Here is a 21,345-nt window from a genome sequence, read left to right as displayed (position 1 = left end):
AGTACTTTTTTTTTGTCATTTATTCACTCGGTATAAGAATATAACTTAAAATCTTTTACCTACTAATAACATATGTCATAATTGAGAGTTTCGTTAATGTATCTTAGAATTCTTTTAATTGCTCCAAAGTGATGCTTACTCTAGTTGTATATGAACTTGGATAACAAACTAACTATAAACAATATCTGACCTTGAATGTGCGAGATAAATTAACCATATAATTAAACTTCTATATTGTTCCTCATCTATTTTTTCAACTTCATCATTTAATATAAGTTTATCGTTTGTCTTGATTGAAATATATATTAGCTTATAAGTTGTCATATGAAATCTTTAACGTATTTTAAAAAAAAATTCATTTACATCTTAAATAATTTTCATATTAAAATTTCATTTGAAGAGCATGTTCTCAAGTTTTATTTGAAGATCTATTCACTTCATATTCATGAATTAAAAATAAGTTATTTTATTTATTAATAAATAATATATTTATATTTTTAGGTTATCAAAATTTGGAGAAACACTCCATAAAATATTTTTTACTACAGTTTAATCTTTTAGGTTTTCACCATCTCATTCGGTTTATAATAGAAAAACTTTTGAGAAAAAATCAAAGATATATTCATAATTTTCATAATAAGTGTTTTGAATTTATGTCGAAGAATCAGAACCTTTAAAATTTTTATTATCTTAGCTGTAATTCCAGATACATTTTTTAATATTTTTAGGTTTCTATTGATACCAACATGATTTAGAAAATAGAGACTCATCTATTACTTGGAGCATGTAAAGAGCTATTACATCTTTTTACATATTTTTATTTATTTGATCTTTTTGATCTTCGGTAATATTAAAACTCTACAGTTCAAACTCAATAATATTATTTTTTTATCAAATTTTATAATCCTTATGAAATAAAGAGAATTCTCATTTTAACGATCCAAAACCAATAATTTTCACCTTTAAAGATAGAAAAAAGTTGATTAAAAATTCCTACTCTAATGTCTATCATCATTATATATCTATATATATATATATATATATATATATATATATATATATATATATATATATATATATTAGATTTATTTTATTTTTTAATTGACATACTCGGTTAGTTTCTTCAAACCAAGCCCTAATACCACACTTATCACTTTCCGCATAACGTCAACGAGAAGAGAAGGAAGATAGTAGTAGAAACAAGGAGTAATTCCAATATGATGGATTTTAAATTCATTCAAAAACACTTATTTATATTAGTAAAAAAAATAAAATATAAATTTTTAAATAATAAAAAATCTATCATATTCCAACAAATCTTTTCACCCTTATCTATTTATCTTAATTTAATTTAAAATTTTATTTTATTTTATTGTAACTATTTAAATTATTATTATTTTTATTAGTTAGGATGCATAATCTTATCAATGCTTTTCCAAGGTGGTGGAACTCGAGCAATAAATAGACTTCATCTGTGAGCTTCCTGGAATCCGGACGAGAAGCAGCAGCAATTTTACCCAAGACTTGATCAGAAGGCCAGAGATAAGAGATCGCTTTTGGGGTTATCCGAACTTGGCAGATGCTCCATCCCCATTACTCTTTATCTTGACCATCATCACAGGTCCAAAAGCCGAGAAGACGACGAAACCAGCGTGCCACGTTCGGTGAATGCTGTGTGAAGATAAGGTCAAATTTGCGTTTTATTGAAATTTATGATATGATTTCACGTATAAATCTGATTAAAATCGAGTAGTAGATTAAGTAAGAAATCTTTAGTTAATTACATTTGTAGTGCCAAACTATTTTGGACTCTTCACAGGTATAGCAAAATAAATAGAGGCAAATGTCTTATCAACGACCGATGAACGAACTATAGGGGTTTTCTTTTTCTTTTTCTTTTTCTTTTGACATCAATTAATATACATTTCTTTCCTTTATTACTTCAGCTCTTGTTTTATATGTGTATATTATTAGTGTTTGGATTTCCCTATTTCTCTTTTGTTTATCCACAGACGATATCGAATCGATTAATTCTCCCCAACGATTCTTAGCTATAAGTTTTGGAGTCGAGCGAGCAGCAAACTATTCACGTATACAGACAGATATCGTCAGCCTGGCAGAGCAAGAAATTTCTGGAGAGACTACGAGTTTGACAGAGCATGGAAGAACACGACATTAAAATGGAAGGCAATGGCCAAACTTGGTCACGCGGACAAACAGAGTTGAGTACTCCATGGAACAGCAGCTTCAGCTCCCTTCCATCTTCCTCTTCATCTGCTGCCTCCTCTTCCTGCTCGACTGGATGAAGAAAGGATTCACCAAGTACAAAGGCCGAAATCCAAAACCTCTGCCCGGCCCATGGAATCTGCCGTTCATTGGCAGCATGCACCACATGGTCGGGCAGCTCCCTTTCCGAGCGCTCCGCGAGCTGACCCGCAAGCACGGCCCTCTCATGCTCGTCAGAATCGGCCAGGTAGCCTATGCGGTTGCCTCCTCACGTGAAGCCGCCGAGGAGATCTTGAAGAAACAAGACATCACCTTCGCTTCCCGACCACAGTTGGTTGCAGCGCAGGTCATTGTCTATGGCGCCACCGACATAGGCTGGACGCCCTACGGCCCCTACTGGAAGCAGCTGCGCCGGATCTGCTTCATGGAGCTGCTCGGCACCAAGCGCATCCGATCCTTTTCCTCCATCAGGACGGAGGAGACCCTCGACCTGATGAGAGACATCTCGAGATCAGAAACAGAACACATCGACCTGAGCGACAAGCTGTTCGGTCTCGCCAACGCCATCGTCTGCCGAGCGGCGTTTGGCAAACGATGCGATCGCCGAGAGAGGTTCGTCACGATCATCAAGGAGACGTTCGAACTGCTCGGTGGCTTGTGCTTGGCCGACACGTTTCCGTCGCTCAACTTTCTCGACATCCTCACGGGTTCCATGTCGAAGATGCAGCGCGTACGCCGACAAATGGATGACATCCTGGGCGAGGTAATCAAAGAGCACGAGGTTAAGGCCGCCACGAGCACCAGTGAGCGTGTCGACGAGGTGGACTTGGTCGACGTGCTGCTGAGGCTCAAAGACGATCCCAAACTGGAAATTCCCATCACGACGGACAACGTAAAGGCCGTGATCTTGGTGAGCTCGAATTAAACATTGATGTGATAAGTCCGCGTAAGGAAACATCTCCTGCATGACAGTTTTCTCGTCCTTCATATATGTAGGACATGTTCATTGCAGGCACAGAGACCTCATCGACTGTCGTTGAATGGGCCATGTCGGAGCTTATAAGGAACCCCTCGATCATGGAGAGAGCGCAGGAGGAAGTGAGGGAAGCCATGAAAGGAAAGAACAGAGTCGAAGACAGTGACACATCCGAGCTGAAGTACATGAAGTTAATAATAAAGGAGACGATGAGGCTTCACCCACCGGCCCCCTTATTACAAAGACGATGCGGGGAGACGTGCGAAGTCATGGGTTACGAGATAGAAGCCGGCACTTGTGTGTTCGTCAATGCATGGGCAATCGGTAGAGATCCACGGCACTGGGACGACGCCGAGACCTTCATGCCGGAGAGGTTCCAAGGCAGTTCCATAGGTTTCAATGGATTGGATCTCGAGTACTTGCCGTTCGGAGCTGGCCGAAGGATATGCCCGGGGATCGGGTTCGGCCTCGCCGTTGTGGAACTCGCCTTGGCTAGTCTCCTCTTACACTTCGACTGGAAGCTGCCCGATGGGATGAAACCAGAGGAACTCGACATGCGTGAGACCAGAGGACTAGTCGCATCAAGGAAAACTGAGCTGAAGTTGATGGCTACAACACGAATTCCTCCGCCCGCCACAATCTGAGTCTTGCAGGAATCAGATGAATACTACTTAAAAATAAATGTGTGCTCAAATTATATGTGGTCTGGTATAGATACGTACGGTGGCATGCATGATCTGGCCGTAGTTTGTCTTTCCTTTTGTTGCTGTTCTATGTAATACAATGTACGTTACATGCGAATATACATATACTATATTGTGTGGTGGTAATAGTCGGTAGTTCAGTATGAAGTTTGCTCCCTTTGCTCGAACGTAAACAACCGGCATGCAGTGTCCATTCTCCTATGTGTTCCGAGGAAGAAGACCAAGCAGTGAGGTCATCCTAAACCCGCCATGACTTTTCCTTGGACGAGAAGACTTGATGCTTCCCTACCCCAAGGATGTCCATGACTAGCTTATATTTTCCGGATTAGAATGGTCAGAAAAAATCGTGCACTTAGCCTTAAAAGAACAGAATGTACAAAAAGTTACATCAAACATCAATTATATGGATGTCTATCGCGATTCATACTCAAATATCTGCCTCAATCAAATCCTTGAGAAACAGAAGCATATATTCAAATCCTCCGTGTATATATATATATATATGATAATCACTTGTGCAAGTCATTTGTGAAACCAACAATAATGATACTGTTATTATATTATTAAAAATAATATATGATTTTTCAAAACTTGTAAATATAATTGGGATATTGAGGATGAACGAAATCAAATAGTTGTTACACAAGTACATCTTTAGTTAAGGTCTTGTGCAAGAAAATATTGTTAACATAATTGTTGTATGTGCTAGATTTGTGTGATAGCTAAACTTAAGATGAGTTGAATTGTTATTAGTTTAACGATGGGGTTGAAGGTCTTTTTGAAGTCAACATTGAGTCATTGGTAAAATTATTTAGACATTGGACATGCTTTATATCTAACAATGATCTATTCAAGTTGTATTTAATTTGTAATATCTACTTATACTCTATAATATTTTATATGAGATTAAAAAGAACAATGGTCCATGTACCATTATGAGATAGGACATCGTATTCCTCACATATGTATCTCAGCCAAAGAAGTCGAACGTGTGCTCGAGTTATGCATCTCGACCAAAGAAGAAGAAAGGCCTACCACAACGGAGCATGTGCTCGAGTTGTGTATCTCAGCCAAAGAAGTGGAGTGTGTGCCCAAGTCATGCATCTCGGTTAAACAAGAGAGGCCCGTCACGACGGAGCATAAATCTAAGATGTGCAAAACGAAAAAATGGAGCGAGCGAGACTAAGCGATTTAGGTCGAAAAGACTATACTTGAAGCATATGCGTTGGGAGAGCACAGCTTGCTCAGAGAGTAACTGTTTGATCAGCAATAAGGGGTCTCCCGAGATATCCCGACCAACAAAAGCACCTCGTGACATACCTCGGACCCCTCTGCGAGACTTCCGGAGTATGCCTTCGGGGTGGACAAGATGATAGGGAATATTTTAGTACCGCCCACGTATCGACGACCACCAAGGAGTCGACATAGAGTATGTGCTTAGCACATGTCGAAAGAAACCACAGTCAACTCGGTGGATGATATGGGATCAACTCCACGTTGCCCAGAACCATGTGGGTTGGCACCACACGACGAGGGACCGGATGGGCCTACCCACGCCGTCAAGGGCATAAAAGTCGATCACTCGCATGACTGCACCAGATGAAGCATCAACGTCCATTAACAACCAACGTACGATCGAGCCATCACCACATGTATAAATACTGATCCCCTAGCCTAAGAAAAGAGATCAAATCTTTTTTACCACTTAGACCTGTTGCTAACTTAAGAATCAGAGAGGCCAAGTTAGGAATCCCTCTCTCGATATCGACCTATTGTGTAGGATTGCAACGTGGACGAAGCCGATCGAGCATCACATTAGGTCAACCATAAGGGTGAAGTAGAAGCCGAGAACCAACCCCGAACCCGCAACCCGACCTCCTTGCCCAAGAATCCACGTGGACAACCAGATCGTACCAATCCTGCGGACATGGCATAAAGGTAACTAACACCTCTAACTAGAGGAGACTATGGCACTGGTCGCACCAAGGAAAACCGAGCTGAGGTTGCTTGCTACTGCACAGATTAATTCCTCTACCTGCCACCCCCGGAGTGTTGCAGAAATCAGATGATGAATAGATGTGCGTGTGTGATCTCATTCGATTTGCTGCTGCGTATGCCCATTCTCAACTTGTACAGAAACAACATTGGTATGAGGAAGCGATAAATATGCCCAGATTTCAGACGATAAAGAGTCCTTTCTAACGTCGGCATGACTATTTCTTGCTATATCGATCTGTTAAATACAAAGAAGTAGCTGCTACATCATTCATGCATGCATGCATGTACGGTACAGTACAAATACAGTCAAATGTTACAGTAGGATAGGATCAGTATCCATATGAGAGTTGCACCTGCTCACGTAACATATGATATTATCGAATCCAGTTCCGATATGCATGACCAGCATCTATTCATTTTTTTTTTCAAACGATCATGCTATCTTGAAGCATGCTCATTCATATTTTATATATCAGATAAATCTATCTTTCCAAGATGGGACAAAGATTAAAGTAGGTGAGGGTTGAAAAATCAAATCAGACAAGAATCTCCATCTCTAATCAAAAAGCACAAAAATCCAAATCATAGGTGTCAGAATCAGATGAACATTAACAGAGATATGCAAAAGCTAGCACTTTAAAAACTAAAACACTAATTTTGTCCATTATTAATCGAAGTTCAAAGGATTATGCGTGTCGGTCTCATCCAACTCTCTTCGCGATTCCTGATTCCTTGTCCCAAAAGATAGGTCTCCAACGAGAAACAGACCACTCCAGTCGCTGATGATGACATTAGTATGGTACATGAACCGGGCCAGCGGAGCCCTTCGTAGGTGTCCTCCTCCTCACCACCCTCATCACCATATCTTTCCTCGAGTTGCACACAAAATGGACGGCTTATCCTTCCTCCCTCCCTCCCTCTGTTTGACCAGCCGACGAAGGTTTGTACACTCCACACGACAAATGCCTCCACAGAACGTCACGTGAACACTCATCCGGTGAAAGAAAACGTCGACAAAAACAAAAAGGAAAAAAAGAAATCGTGGTTCGATCGTAAAAGGCAGGAAATATGTTTTCATTCCCTATATATAATTTTCTTTTAATAAGATCTTCATATACGACCCTTTCCTTACGATTGCTTGTTAAAACTTATACAACTACAGTATTCTTGATATTCTCACTCATTGATTATTTTTCATCAGTGTTCTCTTTGATCTTCTCTATTTTCCTTTTCCGCTGCACAGTGAATTAACATAAGTTTTTGAATTTTATAGGGATGCCATTGCAGTTTTATAAGATTTTTTCCTTCTTCTTTTTTTTTAATTTCATAGCATATTAGTTGATGCTCGAGGATTCCGAATAAAAGATTAGCAACCTGAAATATATGCGACAACATTAAAAGGCGGAGAGACAAGAGAAGCTTTGAAGCTTAATTATATTTTTATGAGTCTTGGTTAACAATTAAAAAAAAATATCAAAAGCTGAGGACTTGCATATATCTAAATTTTCCAGATCAAAAGATATATCAAAATAAAATTAAAATATATCGAAAGATGATGCATTCTTTACAGATTTCATATATTACTTACGATCCATCAACTGGCCCATTTTATAAAGTGGACGATCGGTGCAGATCATTCGATCCTCCAGAAGCTTTCTCTTGATTTTAATAGAATTTATCCTTTCAAAAACAGAATTCAGATCAAGATTTCGGATATTTATATGCATGTTTAACAATGCAGTAGTTGTTATACATGCTTTCCCGGTCAGTTCTTGTCATAACCATTAATTTTTTTTTTTAGAATATTATTCATTGTTGGGGAAGGAAAGAAGACTAAAAACAAAAAAAAATAGAGATAGATAACTAAAAAATATATATCAGAAAATAGACATAAGATTTAATGTGATTCAACACTTCTCGATGCATCTATATAGAGAATCAAAATTTTCAGTATATAAAAAAAAATATAATAAATCACTCTCTCTTAGGTTAATTCACGTCCAAGCCTAAAAACCCTTTACACTCTTATGTACATTTTTAATAAATGAGATCCATGTGTAATAAATGGAACAACATAATAACTCTATACACAAGATTCTCTTAAATCCAATGCCTTTGGTAAATTTATCTCTGGAGTGACTGACTGACGATTCCAAGTGAAGACAAGGCTGCAATCACATCCCCCGCACCGGTACTCACGTTTTATGTGTGTCCACCTCTCAGAACAACTACCTCTGCAAGTCTTCTGCATACCATCACCTCATTATTTCTCAAGTTCAAAAGTCAAAAAATCGATAAGATAAAACCTAATATCAAGATGTTTTAACTACGTATATCCTCATCATTCTTTACCTTTCTCTCAAAGTGACAACGCAGAGAATCTAAGTAGAAACCAGTCTCAGCCACAAAACATTAACTGTACGTATATGCCAGTAGAGACGACATATATAATTGAACTGCAAGCTTTATTCTACGTTAACTTTGGTCCCGTACAATATATTATTGTACTCCTATTGTGTCACATGTGTGTGTGAACGATCACTCGAAGCCAGTATAATCCTTACCAACCTCCGGAAGAGGATTCCACCAGTCCTCCCATATATTCTCAGCTGAGATCACCGGCAGATGCTGACTCGGTTGGTTCATCAAGCTTCGGCCGTAACTTGCTAACTTGTTGAGCTCTTCGATGTCAAGTGTGGAAGTAAGAAGGGAGTTTGCGGGTACCAGAACGCTGACACTGTTCTTGGAATATTGGTGAAGCCGAGACTTGTGTTCTTCCGTTGATGTAGTTGAGCTCAACGAAGCTATCGAGTCGGTCGTGCTGTATAGTGTCGACAATACAGGGGAGGATAAGTTGTTGCTTGGAGCTCCACCCGGCGCTTGTGGTGTCATCTCCATGACCGGTGTCGATGAACAAATAAAGTGTTCTTTCTCCATTCTAGACTCTCGTGAGCGTGATGGCTCGGAAGCGAGTGTTCCGGGAAGCCGGCGACGGTCTTCTACTGCAGCTCTTTTATACACGCGGCAGAGTGAGATTTCAGTCTGCCAGAGAAAAAGGAATCCGAGAGAAGCAAATTATGATCAGAAGATATCAACCAAAGAGGCAATCAAGGCCATACTCATGTCTCTTCATTCTTTTTGAAAAGCTTCTATGCCTATTCAGCTGTATCTATTTATTAAACATGTTAATGTTACCATATAAAAGGGATCTCATAACCTTTGATACGACTATCATTTTCCTTGATTCCTAGAAAATAAGAGAAATTTGACATCCCGTTAGTTTACGAGATTGATTAGATTGTCTTTTACCCTATAAATAAGGGTTATGATGTTACCATCAATAAAGTTTAACTTCTTCCTCTTTTTTCTCTTCTAATATAGTGGAAGTAGAATTTGTAGAGTTAGGAGAGTAGAGAAAGTCATTCTCAGTTTCTTTTTTCTCTAAAATAGAAGTCAATTCAGATGACATGCAAGAAGAGAAGAGAAGATCCACATCAAAAGCAATAATAACAAAGAAAGTATGAGAGAGAATAAGGGGAAAAAAAAAAGATAACTATTTCACATGTTTCTTGAGTTCCTTTCCAGAAGATCGAGGTATCATTCTACTTAAGGAAGCCTTATACACACGTATAGAGAGAGAGAGAGAGAGAGAGAGAGAGAGAGAGAGAGAGAGAGAGGTTGATCGAGTAGGAAAAGGAGCGAGAAGGAGCATAGAAAGAATTGGGCTGGAGGTATGTATATGCTTTGAAAACCTAAGTTTGTTCTTTAGGGTTTTGTTCTTCAGAAGCAAATTAAAGTGAAGAATAAACTTTCGAAGAGACCACTAAAAAGAAGCAAAAGCGAACATTTTGTCTTCCAAAAACATAAAGAAAGCTGCAATCGTTGGTAACATTTAGTACAAAAGAAGGAAAGAGTGTAAGGACTTGAAAAGCTCTTAGTAGGGAGGGAGATAGATAAAAGCTCAACTTTTCTTGGTAATTTCTAATCAATCATATTCTTCTAGCATGTTCAAGAAGAAGAAAGAAAGTCCATGAGAAATCATAATAGATATCGTTAACAGGTATGTGACACTCAGTCAAAGAACAATATCTATTAGCAAGGATAGATCTGGTGACATAGAAGAGCGAGTCACTCGAAATTAACGTACCCTCATATACGGGTCTGTCTCGCCGTGTGGCAAACGATACTCGTTCATGGTCCAGCTTGTTCTGATGCCTTTTGGAGCTTTCCCCGAGTAGAAGACCAGGGTCTTCTTCAACCCGATGGAGCGGTGGTTCTCCGTTCGGATCGTTCGGTCTGCACCGGTTGCCTTCCAGTAGCCTGATGTGGCGACGCGGTTGGGTCGATCCCCGTTTCTGTACTTTCGATCTCTAGGAACGTAAAAGAACCATTCCTTGTCTCCGATCGTGGCTAGTGCTGTAAGAACCCCATGTTTTCCAGATGGAAGAGTGTCGTCGTCAGTACTCAGAAATATGCCACCGGTAGCGAATTCCGTACGTAGGAGGAAAGAAGAAGAAGACGTACCTGGAAGCTCCCATGGGTCGTAGCGGTACAGATCGAGGTAAGTTATGAGCTCTACACTGAATCGCTTTCCCTCGACCTTGCGGCGGAGATAGAACTCGATCAGTTCCTCCTCGGTTGGGTGGAAGCGGAATCCGGGCATCACGAGATCGTGCTCATGCCCATCCTTGTCATCGTCTCCTCTCATGGCTGCTGGCAATTGCCATAAACAGAAGCAGCCTCGAATCAGCAAACGACCACTTCGCCTCTGATCAGCTCAACCCCTTAAATAATTGGAACGCCTACATGCAGCTTAATCTTAGATGAGTGGCGGCAGGATAATGATGAACAGTTGCTGGATACAGCCACCAGAAATCTGGTCGCCTTGTTTGCGTTTCTCGATCCCTATCTCTCTCTCACTGTACCCATCTCAAAGGGGAGTAACACAAGGATGGACTGCGTCAGGCCCCTTCATAACTCGGGGAGGGCCTACATGGAAATGGGAGGTGCATGCAGAAACAGATCGTCCTGCAAGAAGACAAATGTCGCGTGCAGCTACTAAGAAATGATTGGCTCCTCGGCTGGCTGGTATTTGAACCTTCTACTATCTTCTTGGCGTCTCTGCGACCAGTTGTTTCTCCACTTACTCAAGTTTCTAGGTGAAGACCGAGACCGCTTTCTCCCACTCTTTTTGTGTTTATGTGTGTGTGTGTTTTTTGTTTGTGATACGATGGCATATCACGAGCTCATCCTTGAGAAATAATTTCCTGGAGCTCAGAAACACCCGGCGATGGCGAAACTAGTTCGAAGATGACTTTGATATGCCCGAGGGATACATCCGCCAATCTTAATCTTCATCTCAGAATAATTTCCTAGAAATCTTCTTGCTTTCACGTGTGGTCGGATTGCACACGATTGATTGTTTCACCTTCGATATGTAGCTCGATGGCGTCAACTGTCGTGCCACAATCCATCGCCTTGCCTAACTCTCGATCTATGCAGGGAGGGAAGAAGCTTTTGATATCAAGAGAACATACAAAAGGTAGAAACACCGACGTCTTTGATTTTGATAACATATGAACGTATTTAGATTTCTCATCATACCTTCCTAAGCAATCAACGAAATCTCTAATGAATCTCTTCATTCTTCTTCCCTCTTTGCGAAAACTAATTGAAATTTATCAACGCCAAATATCAAGATGTATTAAAATGCGATACTTAGTTCGATCAAATCAATGAAATTACAGATAGTCAGTCCTCTTTAAATCAACTCGAGAACATGTATCTTGGTATCATATACCGTATCGAGAACGTAAAGCTCGGTACAACTACTAGATCAAGATTACCATACATACATGTAGGGTTGGAATTCAATATTAAATAAATATTAATATATTATTTATTGTTGTCGTTGTATATAAATCAGACATAGACTAGTGATTATGAGGTTGAGGTAATTTTCCATGTGAAGAAGGATCATCTCCCTCTATTTACTTCAAACAAAAAAATATATAATATATTTATTTTTTTTCGGAATAAAGGATGTTTTCAGCCCCCACAATTACATGTTTAAGTGTTGTGACCATTCACGATTCGGATCTGTTTAGAAACTGTGATCGTCTTTCTGATGAATGCACTTTTTGTTTGCGATGATGTCGACCTTACTGACTGCAACAGTCAAACACGCAAAAGACGATTATAAGATACTAATTTTGAATGCAGAGGAAGTCAGTAATTTTCGTATTTATCTCTGTAAATCTAAATTTCAGATAATTAGAGCAATACGACTGATGTGAGTCCATCCACACATTAGGGCTGTAGACGAAGAAGCGTCCATCCGTGCGACACACGTTAAGTGGACCACTGGATTTGCAGGTCGGTGACGAATTAATTCCATATTGATGGGATGAATGAGTTCTCGTACTGTCTCATTCGTGCCGAGCCGAGCCGAGCCGAGCCGAGCAGCAAGGCATGATCATCGAGAGGTGTGAGACAGAATGGATATTTCCTCTCCTGTAGTTGAAACGTCTGTTTCCTGTTTTCCTTGGGCGAGGAAGAGAAGAAGAAGAAGAAGAAGAAGAAGAAGAAGAAGAAGAAGTACGTGTTTGTGTGAAGCGAAGCAAGACGACGGAGTCTACAATTAAGACGACCTCACACTTGCGACAAGTCCGACTTTGTGAAGCATTCGATGTGACGACCACATCAGGAAGTCGTAATAACGGAGGAAGACGGATCATGAGGGGGATGGCGATCAAGTTTTCGAAACTGCGTCCATCCGATAAGATCTCCAACGATCCGACACAAAAGGATAATAAGCACATTCTTCTTTCTACGATTCATTTGATCCATTGCTTTGCAAACAAAACTCATTGTGCTAAAGATTAATTTCTTTCTCTTTGTTATTTCTTCCTACTTAAATCCTCCTTGCATATCATTTTGCTCGTTATTTCTTTTCTTTTACACTTTTGTACCTTTTTCTTTGTTATTTCTTATTCGAAGTCTTCTTTACGTAACAACAATGGACAATTTTATTTAACTCACTGTTTAGAGCCCATTTTATTATTCACAATCTTTTAAAAAAACTAATAAGATAAAATTTTTCTCTTTTTTTTTTCTTTTCTTTTCCGCCTTGTCGTCACCAACTCTCTCTACCTCTTCTTCGATCATCAAATCATCTCATTTCATCATTAATCATTTTTACATAGTTAAGAGGCTTGTTCAAGAAGAAGAAGAAGAAGATCTCGTAACTAATATTTTACCATTCATATTTTTAAATTTATTTTTTTCTAAGTAACATAAGATACTAAAGTATTTTTAAATTATTTTAGAGTTACTGTATTCTTTCCACACAATATCATCTCTATAAAAACTCGAGAAGCAATCAGAGTCGTATCTTTTTCATTAATCTTCATATCAACTTTCTTCTATTATTTCAATATTCCCTTAAATATATTCAGATACTATATCGAGTCTTCTTTCATCATTAACATATATAACGTTCGATTTAGTTACAACTTGTTAGTTAAAATTTTAATAAAATAATTTTTTTTAACTTATCTCAAATAATCATGGCAAAGTCATCATCAATAATATTATTGATAATATTATCAATAATGTAAAGATGAATAGTAATTATACATTTTGCCTAAGCACCTCTCAAATCTTTATCGTTCATTTGTTTATGATTTGCTTGTTCGTTCTTTCAACATTCTTACTTGGTCTTGTCGAATAAGAAGATCCTTCACCCTCCTTTCTTTGTTATAAGGTGAAACTATTTCTTCTATCAAAATTTTTTATTATTAAGTTAGTAGAAATAATTAATAATATTTTTGTTGAATCTTTAATCATCAAATCTTGTAGACTATGATGTCACTTTATTAGGGAGGGAGAAAAAAAATTCAAACTAAAAAAATATCCAAATATTAACAAACCAAAAATATTTCAAAAAAAAAAAATAAAATTTAACGGAGAAAATCAATATAACTCCCCATATATATGTCTTAAATAAATCTAAATAATGTCTCTCTTAATTGAAAATCCTAAAAGATCACACTCTTCTTCTTCCTATCAAAATCCTAAGAGTCAATATATACTTATTTATAGAAATAATAATTAGGTATAATTAAAATTTCTAAAACATACTTGTATTGATGCTCCCTCGAGAATAAGAATAGCGTGCATCAACAAGTTTCCAAGAGGAGATTATGATGTGGGCAAAACGCACTCCGAAAAGAGTTTTTATTTTTATTTTGATAAAGGCCCAAGAAACGTCAGGTCACTCGTACGGCCCGGTAAACTTACCACACCATCGCCCCCAACCCCGGGAAGCACCAAAACGCCCTCCAACGCACACGAATTCCAAGCCCATCTCTTTTCCCCTCTCTCTGTGACCTTCCCTCCTCACCCTCTTCCTTTCGCTGGCGTCCCTCTTCTCGTCTCTTCTATTCGTCGACCAATCGCTCCTCCATTTCGAATCTCGGCGAAAACCCTAATTCCTCCCCCAAAGAATCCGCGGCTCTATACCCTCAACCACTTTTCTTCTCCCCCTCTCGATCTCTTCCTCTGGCGCGCTCTCCGCCGCTTCTCTGGCTGATTTCCCCCTCCGCTTGGACTCCAGAGCTCTCGATTACCTGTCGCCTTTTTGATCCAGGTCGTGGCAGATGGACGAAGACGAGGTGGCGCGCGTCTCTCGCACGCCCGAGGAGGTTTTCCGCGACTTCAGAGGCCGCCGTGCCGGCATGATCAAGGCCCTCACTACTGGTTGCGCCTCCTCTCCTTCTTTGGTTCGATTCCCTGGGTTCTTCATTGGTTTGCTTACCTGGACGTTTGTTGGTTGCTGATATCCGATCTTTTCACTTCTTTCTTCTCATTTTTTTGATGGTGGCGTTGCAGACGTCGACAAGTTCTACCAACAGTGTGATCCAGGTGAGTCGCTGCGTTCTTCGATATCTTGATATAGGGTCAGGGTAATTGTATATCTTTTGTGTAGTTATTGGAATTTCTCCTGTTTATGAGATGAGCAACATCATGGATGTCTTTTTTGGTTATTCTGTTACTTTTTTTTTTTGTGATTTTAATTTAATCAAGATTCTTGAATTTTTGGTTGATATTTGTTTTCGGCTGAATGTCAATAGTTAACTGCATTCAGTACTTGAAGGATGACATTTTGTCCGCACAAAGAACTCAACTTCAGACTTGGTAGAAAAGGACACCCATTATGGTATCACATCTGCGATTTTCGGTCTGCGTACCCATACTTCTTATAGAGTGCACGAAGCTCTGGCCGATGGGTTCTAGGGAGGACAATATATGCCACCTCATCTTATAAGATTATCTTCTTATATCCTCTATTTGCTAGCAACAACATAATGGACGCTGTCAATCAATATAGATCGATCCGAAGTCTAATTCAAATCCAATATAGAACCCATGGGTACATAAGAAATGTATCTAATCGATTCTTTTTAATGAATATATCCATTTTAATGAATAGATCTGATCGTAACTTCAAATATGGAATTCAAAAGGATCAAATAGAAAATGATACTCTAAATCCTGTAGCTGTAATGAACTATAAAATAATAGCTTCCTATATCCTCTTGATGCTAATTTATTCTTTTTTGTGCTCTTTTACATTGATGAAGGAATTCAGAATATTGTTAAAGTGTGTAAACATGTAACATTTGGTTTAACACCACCTGGCACATCCAGTTCAGGAAACTTCATATATTGTTTTTGTAGATTTCAAGTCCATACCTTTGTATTGATCACCTGCTTTCCAATTGCCTGATTGTACAGCTGTTATGAAGGCACTTATGGACCATATTTCTGCAATTCATGTAATTAGTCTGGACAAACAACATATAAGTACTTTTGTTTACCAGAGTACTAAATGATATATTGTTTATGGCTGCACTATGAGTATTTTATGTATATTTTTAATTGTTAGTATTGAATGCATTACTAATAACACAAAAAAATGCAGAAAAAGAGAATTTATGCCTTTATGGATTTCCTAACGAGACTTGGGAAGTAAATTTACCAGCGGAGGAAGTGCCACCAGAACTCCCTGAGCCTGCCTTAGGAATTAATTTTGCTAGGGATGGAATGGCAGAAAAGGATTGGTTGTCACTAGTTGCAGTCCACAGTGATGCATGGTTACTCGCTGTTGCTTTCTATTTTGGGGCACGTTTTGGGTTTGACAAAGAGTCAAGGTAATATCTTTTATGGAGCTTTTGCTGGTCACATGTGCAGATTCGATCTAGCTGTTAGCGCATCCTTAGTTTATTAATGTTTAGGTCTGTTTTAATATGGACTCATGAAGAAGTTGTTATTAGAGAATTATGTTTCACTGAATGGTTAGCTTTCTGTATAGCATGATTTGTTTCCTTGTTTTTCTTGATTTTAAATTAGAATTGACTTCTTTGGTCATCATCTTCAATCATTTACATCATTCCTTGTCTTCTTTCTTTAATGACTGATTTTCTTATTTGTTGTTTGAGCAATCTTGGTGTATTGTGTAAATATCTATTATATTCCTAAACAAACAAAGTTGCTTTAAAGAAAACAAAATAACTACTACCAGCCTTGGCACCAAAAGAGCACAAATTTGAGTAAGCATAACCTATGACTGTGAACATGCATATGAGTGTTAAATATGGACATCTTATTATCTGAACTTTTTGTTGGAGTAATGTAGTACAAAACATTGATAAATTGTATCCAAATGCCACCCTGAATAATGATTATTGTAGTAATCACAATACAAAATTATATCATGGGAAACATGCAACTTAGGTAGGCAGATTTTTTATTGCTTAGAGTTGGTGGATCTTGGAAGAAATAAGTTGGTTGGTGCTGTTTATATTTGCACTAAATCAAATGGAAGATAAACCAAATGGCAGAATTTGGAACCATTCTTGATCGCGTGAACCTGGGGGCTTACCTAATTGTTTTGAGTCAAATTTAGCTTCTTAGCTTGCGTACTTGATGAGTGCAGAATAATTTACCTTATAGATAAGCTTATTTGTATCGGATCATATTAGTCTAATTATTGCTTTCCCAGTTTTAACGCAAGTGTTGGAATTTGGAACACAGAAGTAAAAGACCATAACTACTGTTTTGTCACTCTGGACTTAATTCTTTCATGTAATTTCCATTTGTTTCATGGTCACTACCCTTTTGACCAATGTTATCTTGCTTGCTCATGTCTTACCACTATTAAGAGTATCAGAAAGTGAGCTGTTCTCCTTCCCCCCTCTCTTTTCCATCTTGCTTCTTTGCCAACACCATTAGGCACTTCTTATGTGCAACCACAAGGGGCTTCTTTCTTATATAGGTCTTCCTTCACTCCCATCCCTTACCCTAGCCTCCGCATCTGCTCTTGCGAGGTACACACCGAGGTTTTTATGCTCATTCAATGGTATTGATATTTACCTCTGTCAATAACTACTCATTTGACTTGTGCTTTGAAATATCGTATGTAGATAATGTCATTATTTTGTCATTTCATGATATACTTAAATTGCAATCAACATCTTCATGTTGCAATAGAAATTGCCAAGATTTGTATGATTTGTCATGCTTATATGATCTAATTAAAAAAACTTAGCAGATGTATTTGCTGTTTCATTCATTTTGCAATTGTAGATGATGTAGACATTATCAAGAATTATTATCCTAAAAAATGATAATTAATTTAAAATTAATTACAGCTTCCAATGAACTTATGATGATTATAAACATGAAGAAATGTGACAGATTGGTTGGGTGAACCATCTTATTATTTTGACCTTGGTGATAAAGTTTTAGTACAAGGACTTGCTTGTAACAGAACTTGTGTTACAGTTTTCAGGTACCTACTAGGACTTGCTTGTTGGTGATCCAAAGGGGATAATTTGAAACATATTGTGTGTGTGAAGAGAGGGAAACGACATATGAGACCCTGAGGCCCAACTCATGAATTGGATCTTTCAGTTATCATATAAACTTGAGATTAGAAGCTCAGTGATGTGGGATCCAGTTATTTTATTGGAATAATTTTGTTAGCTTGAAAATATAATATTATCCAAGGAATAAATAAGAAAAATAATAAAAAAGGAATATTAAGAGTAATGTGCTTGATTCCATATCGTGCTCAAAGAAATAAGTCAATTAAAATTAAAATCTAGAAAATAGTTCAGGTTATCTTGCTATGCTTTGGCTAGAAAAGGAAGATAAGTCATTGATCGGAACCATGATGAATTTGAAAAATTGATAGGAAAATGTGTAAATTAATTATGAAAATAGATTACCATAACCACTTTTTATATTTCCTTTAATGTATGAACAATCCTATATGTTATTAGATTAGGTTAGTGATGTCTAGTGTGAGATCAGGTGTCTCTGGGTGTGTTGCATAGGAACCAGAGAGAGTCCAGGTAGTATAATTGGTTTCTTCTTTTCCACCAAATCCTAGAAAAAGTGAATTTCTTTGTTCCAAGCACACCTCCATTGTGTTATCAGACACTTAGAACCTTAAGAGGGGCCAGGAAGTGTGATCAAAGATTTTTTTGTTTGGCATTTGGCCACCCTTGGAAAATCTGAATAACGATATTCGAAAGCAAATTTTTGCTGATCTCCATTGGCAGAACAAATGTGAAATTAATTAATTTTCTGACAGTAGAGAAATTTTATGGTTTAAGGCAGTCATAAAAATCATTCATGGTCTGTCTCAAATCATATATGATGTGAGAGTCATAAGATAGGAGGCTGTCTTTGGGTGATAATATCTCTTCATCGAGTTGGTGGGCAGGGAAAAAAATTGGAGGCTGTCATGCAGGTGCACCTCAATTTGTTTCTTTGTCTTAAGATTTGGTTATCGATTCCTCACCGGTTCTTCATGTTCTCCAAACAATGGATGAGAAGAAGAAGACTTGTTAACATATTTGTTGTTTTATTCTCTGTTTCCCCTTAATTGGAAAAAATGCCCATCTATAAGATGATTAGTTCCTTGCAATGATTTTCATTGTATCAGTCACTTGCTCCGTGACAATGTGGTTGGTAGAGTAGTTTGTGGATTTCTTTCAAATAGCCGTTTCAGTGTACTTGATACGTATATTGGTTTTCTTGTTATATCCTTTCAGCCAACACAAGACGCATAGAAAAAAAGAATCTGAATCTTTGAAATATGTTATTTCTGATAGCTTAAACCCAAGAAATACTTGATGGAATATCAGGCAGTAAACTTTCCAGAATCTGAGCATAATAAATTGGCAACTCACTGATATTATGTCCTGTTCCAGAATTATTTGCTTTTCCTACTCAACATGAGAACCAAACTTGCTGGTAGATTTATAATTTTATAATGTTTAAAAGGCTTGCTAACTGTATAATTTATGTGATCGTTGATTATAAACAACCATACATTTACCATATAAATTGGCTCCCACCATTAAGACACATATCTTCATACTGAATTTTGATATCCCATCGGGGGTTTGAACTGTTGCTTCACTCATTACGAGGACAAGACTAATGGAGTTTCCGTGTAATTATCTTGATATTAGAATTTTGCTTTGTAGCAACTAGAAGACAATTTACCAAAAAAAAATTTGCTTCTGATGTGGTTTACCTTGCTGCAATTTGATGCTACAGGAGGCAGCTGCATAATATGATAAACAATCTCCCTACCATATATGAAGTTGTAACTGGAACTGTCAAGCAGCAGTCCAGAGAGAAGAACCCTAATGGCACCAGTAAGAGCAATAAATCAAGCTCTAAGAAGGTAGAATACATTTGCTGAAATCCCTCCTTTCTTTTCTATCTGCTGTTGTTTTTCTCATTCACTAATATTTAGCCTCTTGCCTGGGTGCCTCTGATCGGTCGAGACAGGCAGAGCCACAGAAGTCATCAAAGATGCCTCCTTCCAAAGAGGAGGATGGTAGCAGGGTGGAGGATGCGGAGGAAAATGAGGAGCATGAGAACACCTTGTGCGGTGCATGCGGGGACAATTATGCCAATGATGAGTTCTGGATATGTTGCGACATGTGTGAAAAGTGGTTCCACGGAAAGTGTGTGAGGATCACTCCTGCACGGGCTGAGCACATCAAGCAGTACAAGTGCCCGAGTTGCAGCAACAATAAGAGGGGTAGGGCATGAACAACATGGGTTGAGATGATGGTTCATGTATCAGACAGGTTCACTGTAACACGAAAGATTGAGAGTACTGCTTCCAGTTGCCAGTACTAAACTGTATTCCACCATCTTCCGCCTGCTAAATATACTTTTTAAACTTAAAGATGGTAAATGAAAATGTTAGGTTTCAGTGATGCCATTGGCATTTGATGTCTAAGCCGTTTTCTTCGCGTGCACGACCACACTGGGATGAATGGATGGATGGATGGATGGATGATCAGCTATTTTCTTCTTTTCCTTACATTTGATGCCTCTCTGCTATTTTCTTCTTCTTTTCCTTAACACGACCTACAGACTGATCAATCCTCGAGTGTGTTAACTTGAAGACTACTTGTAGCCAAAGGTTGGGATAAACGCCAAAGTTTGGCGGCATATGAAACCTAATCGTGTGCGTTTTCTTCCCTTCCCATGTTTCTGTCGTTTCTCTGTTAGCCCGAGCACATTAAAAAGTTTTTAGTATCTTGTAGTCAAAAAAGCATCGTCAGATGTTTTTTTTATCCACTGCTTGTTGTATCCATTCGATCCATCCATCCCTCTGCAAAACGAAGCATTTTAAACGTGGAGAGAAACATTTCAAGTGGGCTTGATAGGATAGATAATATGAAACTTCTGTGAGGTTTTCAAATCACTGATCACTACTGTCATCATTCCCTCAAAAAAAAAAAGCTTTAGGTAGGTAGTAGATGAGACAGGATCTTCTGATCAATATTCTTAACAGTACCAATGTCAAGTTACTAATCTCCATTATTCCATCACAAAACTTAAGCTCATAGTGGATTTTATACTCTTTAACTGAGGTGCTAACTAATATTTCCTAAATGGATAAAAGGAAAATAAACCTAAACATGTATGTGACTGAAAAAAAGAACAAAAAAAAAAAAGACAACCTTTGTTAGCTCACATGTGCTCGAAGCTATTTAATCTAAGATAGCTTGTGAAGATTGATTCATTTGCTTTGGAAATAAAAAAATCTTCCAAACAGCCTGCCTTTAGATCAGGTTTTATTCTATCTCCATAATGCACATAACATTATGGTCCCTTCATCATATCGAAAAGGTAATCGACACAACATATATACCACCGAACAAATTTTCTGGTATCATTACTTGCCTTCCGTATCAAACTCCATACATTGAATAAGGGATGACATACAATGCTAGTCACAAAGCATCAATAGATTTTATTAACATGTGCAAATGCTCTGGCTAATAATGGCAACAAACTACATCTCAAAAACTAACTCAATGCTGGTGCACGAGTATGCAA

At 38.1% G+C, this 21,345-nt stretch overlaps 3 protein-coding genes across 4 annotated transcripts; 2 read left to right on the top strand and 1 right to left on the bottom strand.

Moving 5' to 3' along the window:
• The first annotated feature begins 2,100 nt into the window (after positions 1–2,100).
• LOC135652947 (premnaspirodiene oxygenase-like) lies at positions 2,101–4,032 on the top strand. The gene is made up of 2 exons (XM_065174312.1): positions 2,101–3,136; positions 3,223–4,032. Exons 1-2 carry the CDS (start codon positions 2,234–2,236, stop codon positions 3,844–3,846), a joined length of 1,527 nt encoding a protein of 508 aa, XP_065030384.1. The 5' UTR covers positions 2,101–2,233; the 3' UTR covers positions 3,847–4,032.
• Positions 4,033–8,352: 4,320 nt separating this feature from the next.
• Positions 8,353–10,746, bottom strand: LOC135652824 (NAC domain-containing protein 35-like). Its single transcript, XM_065174094.1, has 3 exons — positions 10,429–10,746; positions 10,052–10,320; positions 8,353–8,946 (listed from the first exon to the last, which is right to left on the bottom strand). Exons 1-3 carry the CDS (start codon positions 10,610–10,612, stop codon positions 8,443–8,445), a joined length of 957 nt encoding a protein of 318 aa, XP_065030166.1. The 5' UTR covers positions 10,613–10,746; the 3' UTR covers positions 8,353–8,442.
• Positions 10,747–14,192: 3,446 nt separating this feature from the next.
• Positions 14,193–20,213, top strand: LOC103972492 (PHD finger protein ALFIN-LIKE 8). 2 transcript variants are annotated; one of them, XM_065175387.1, is made up of 5 exons: positions 14,193–14,664; positions 14,797–14,829; positions 15,950–16,118; positions 19,540–19,669; positions 19,777–20,213. In XM_065175387.1, exons 1-5 carry the CDS (start codon positions 14,565–14,567, stop codon positions 20,041–20,043), a joined length of 699 nt encoding a protein of 232 aa, XP_065031459.1. In that variant the 5' UTR covers positions 14,193–14,564; the 3' UTR covers positions 20,044–20,213. The 2 variants fall into 2 exon arrangements, with proteins under 2 accessions (XP_065031459.1, XP_009385124.2); XM_009386849.3 differs by having other exon boundaries at positions 14,196–14,664; positions 15,890–16,118.
• The last annotated feature ends 1,132 nt before the right edge of the window (positions 20,214–21,345 follow it).

Source organism: Musa acuminata, chromosome BXJ3-11, assembly GCF_036884655.1.
Source record: "Musa acuminata AAA Group cultivar baxijiao chromosome BXJ3-11, Cavendish_Baxijiao_AAA, whole genome shotgun sequence".
NCBI classification, from domain to species: domain Eukaryota; kingdom Viridiplantae; phylum Streptophyta; class Magnoliopsida; order Zingiberales; family Musaceae; genus Musa; species Musa acuminata.
Note: the sequence above shows the minus strand (reverse complement) of the source record. Positions and strands in the feature narration are given on the sequence as shown.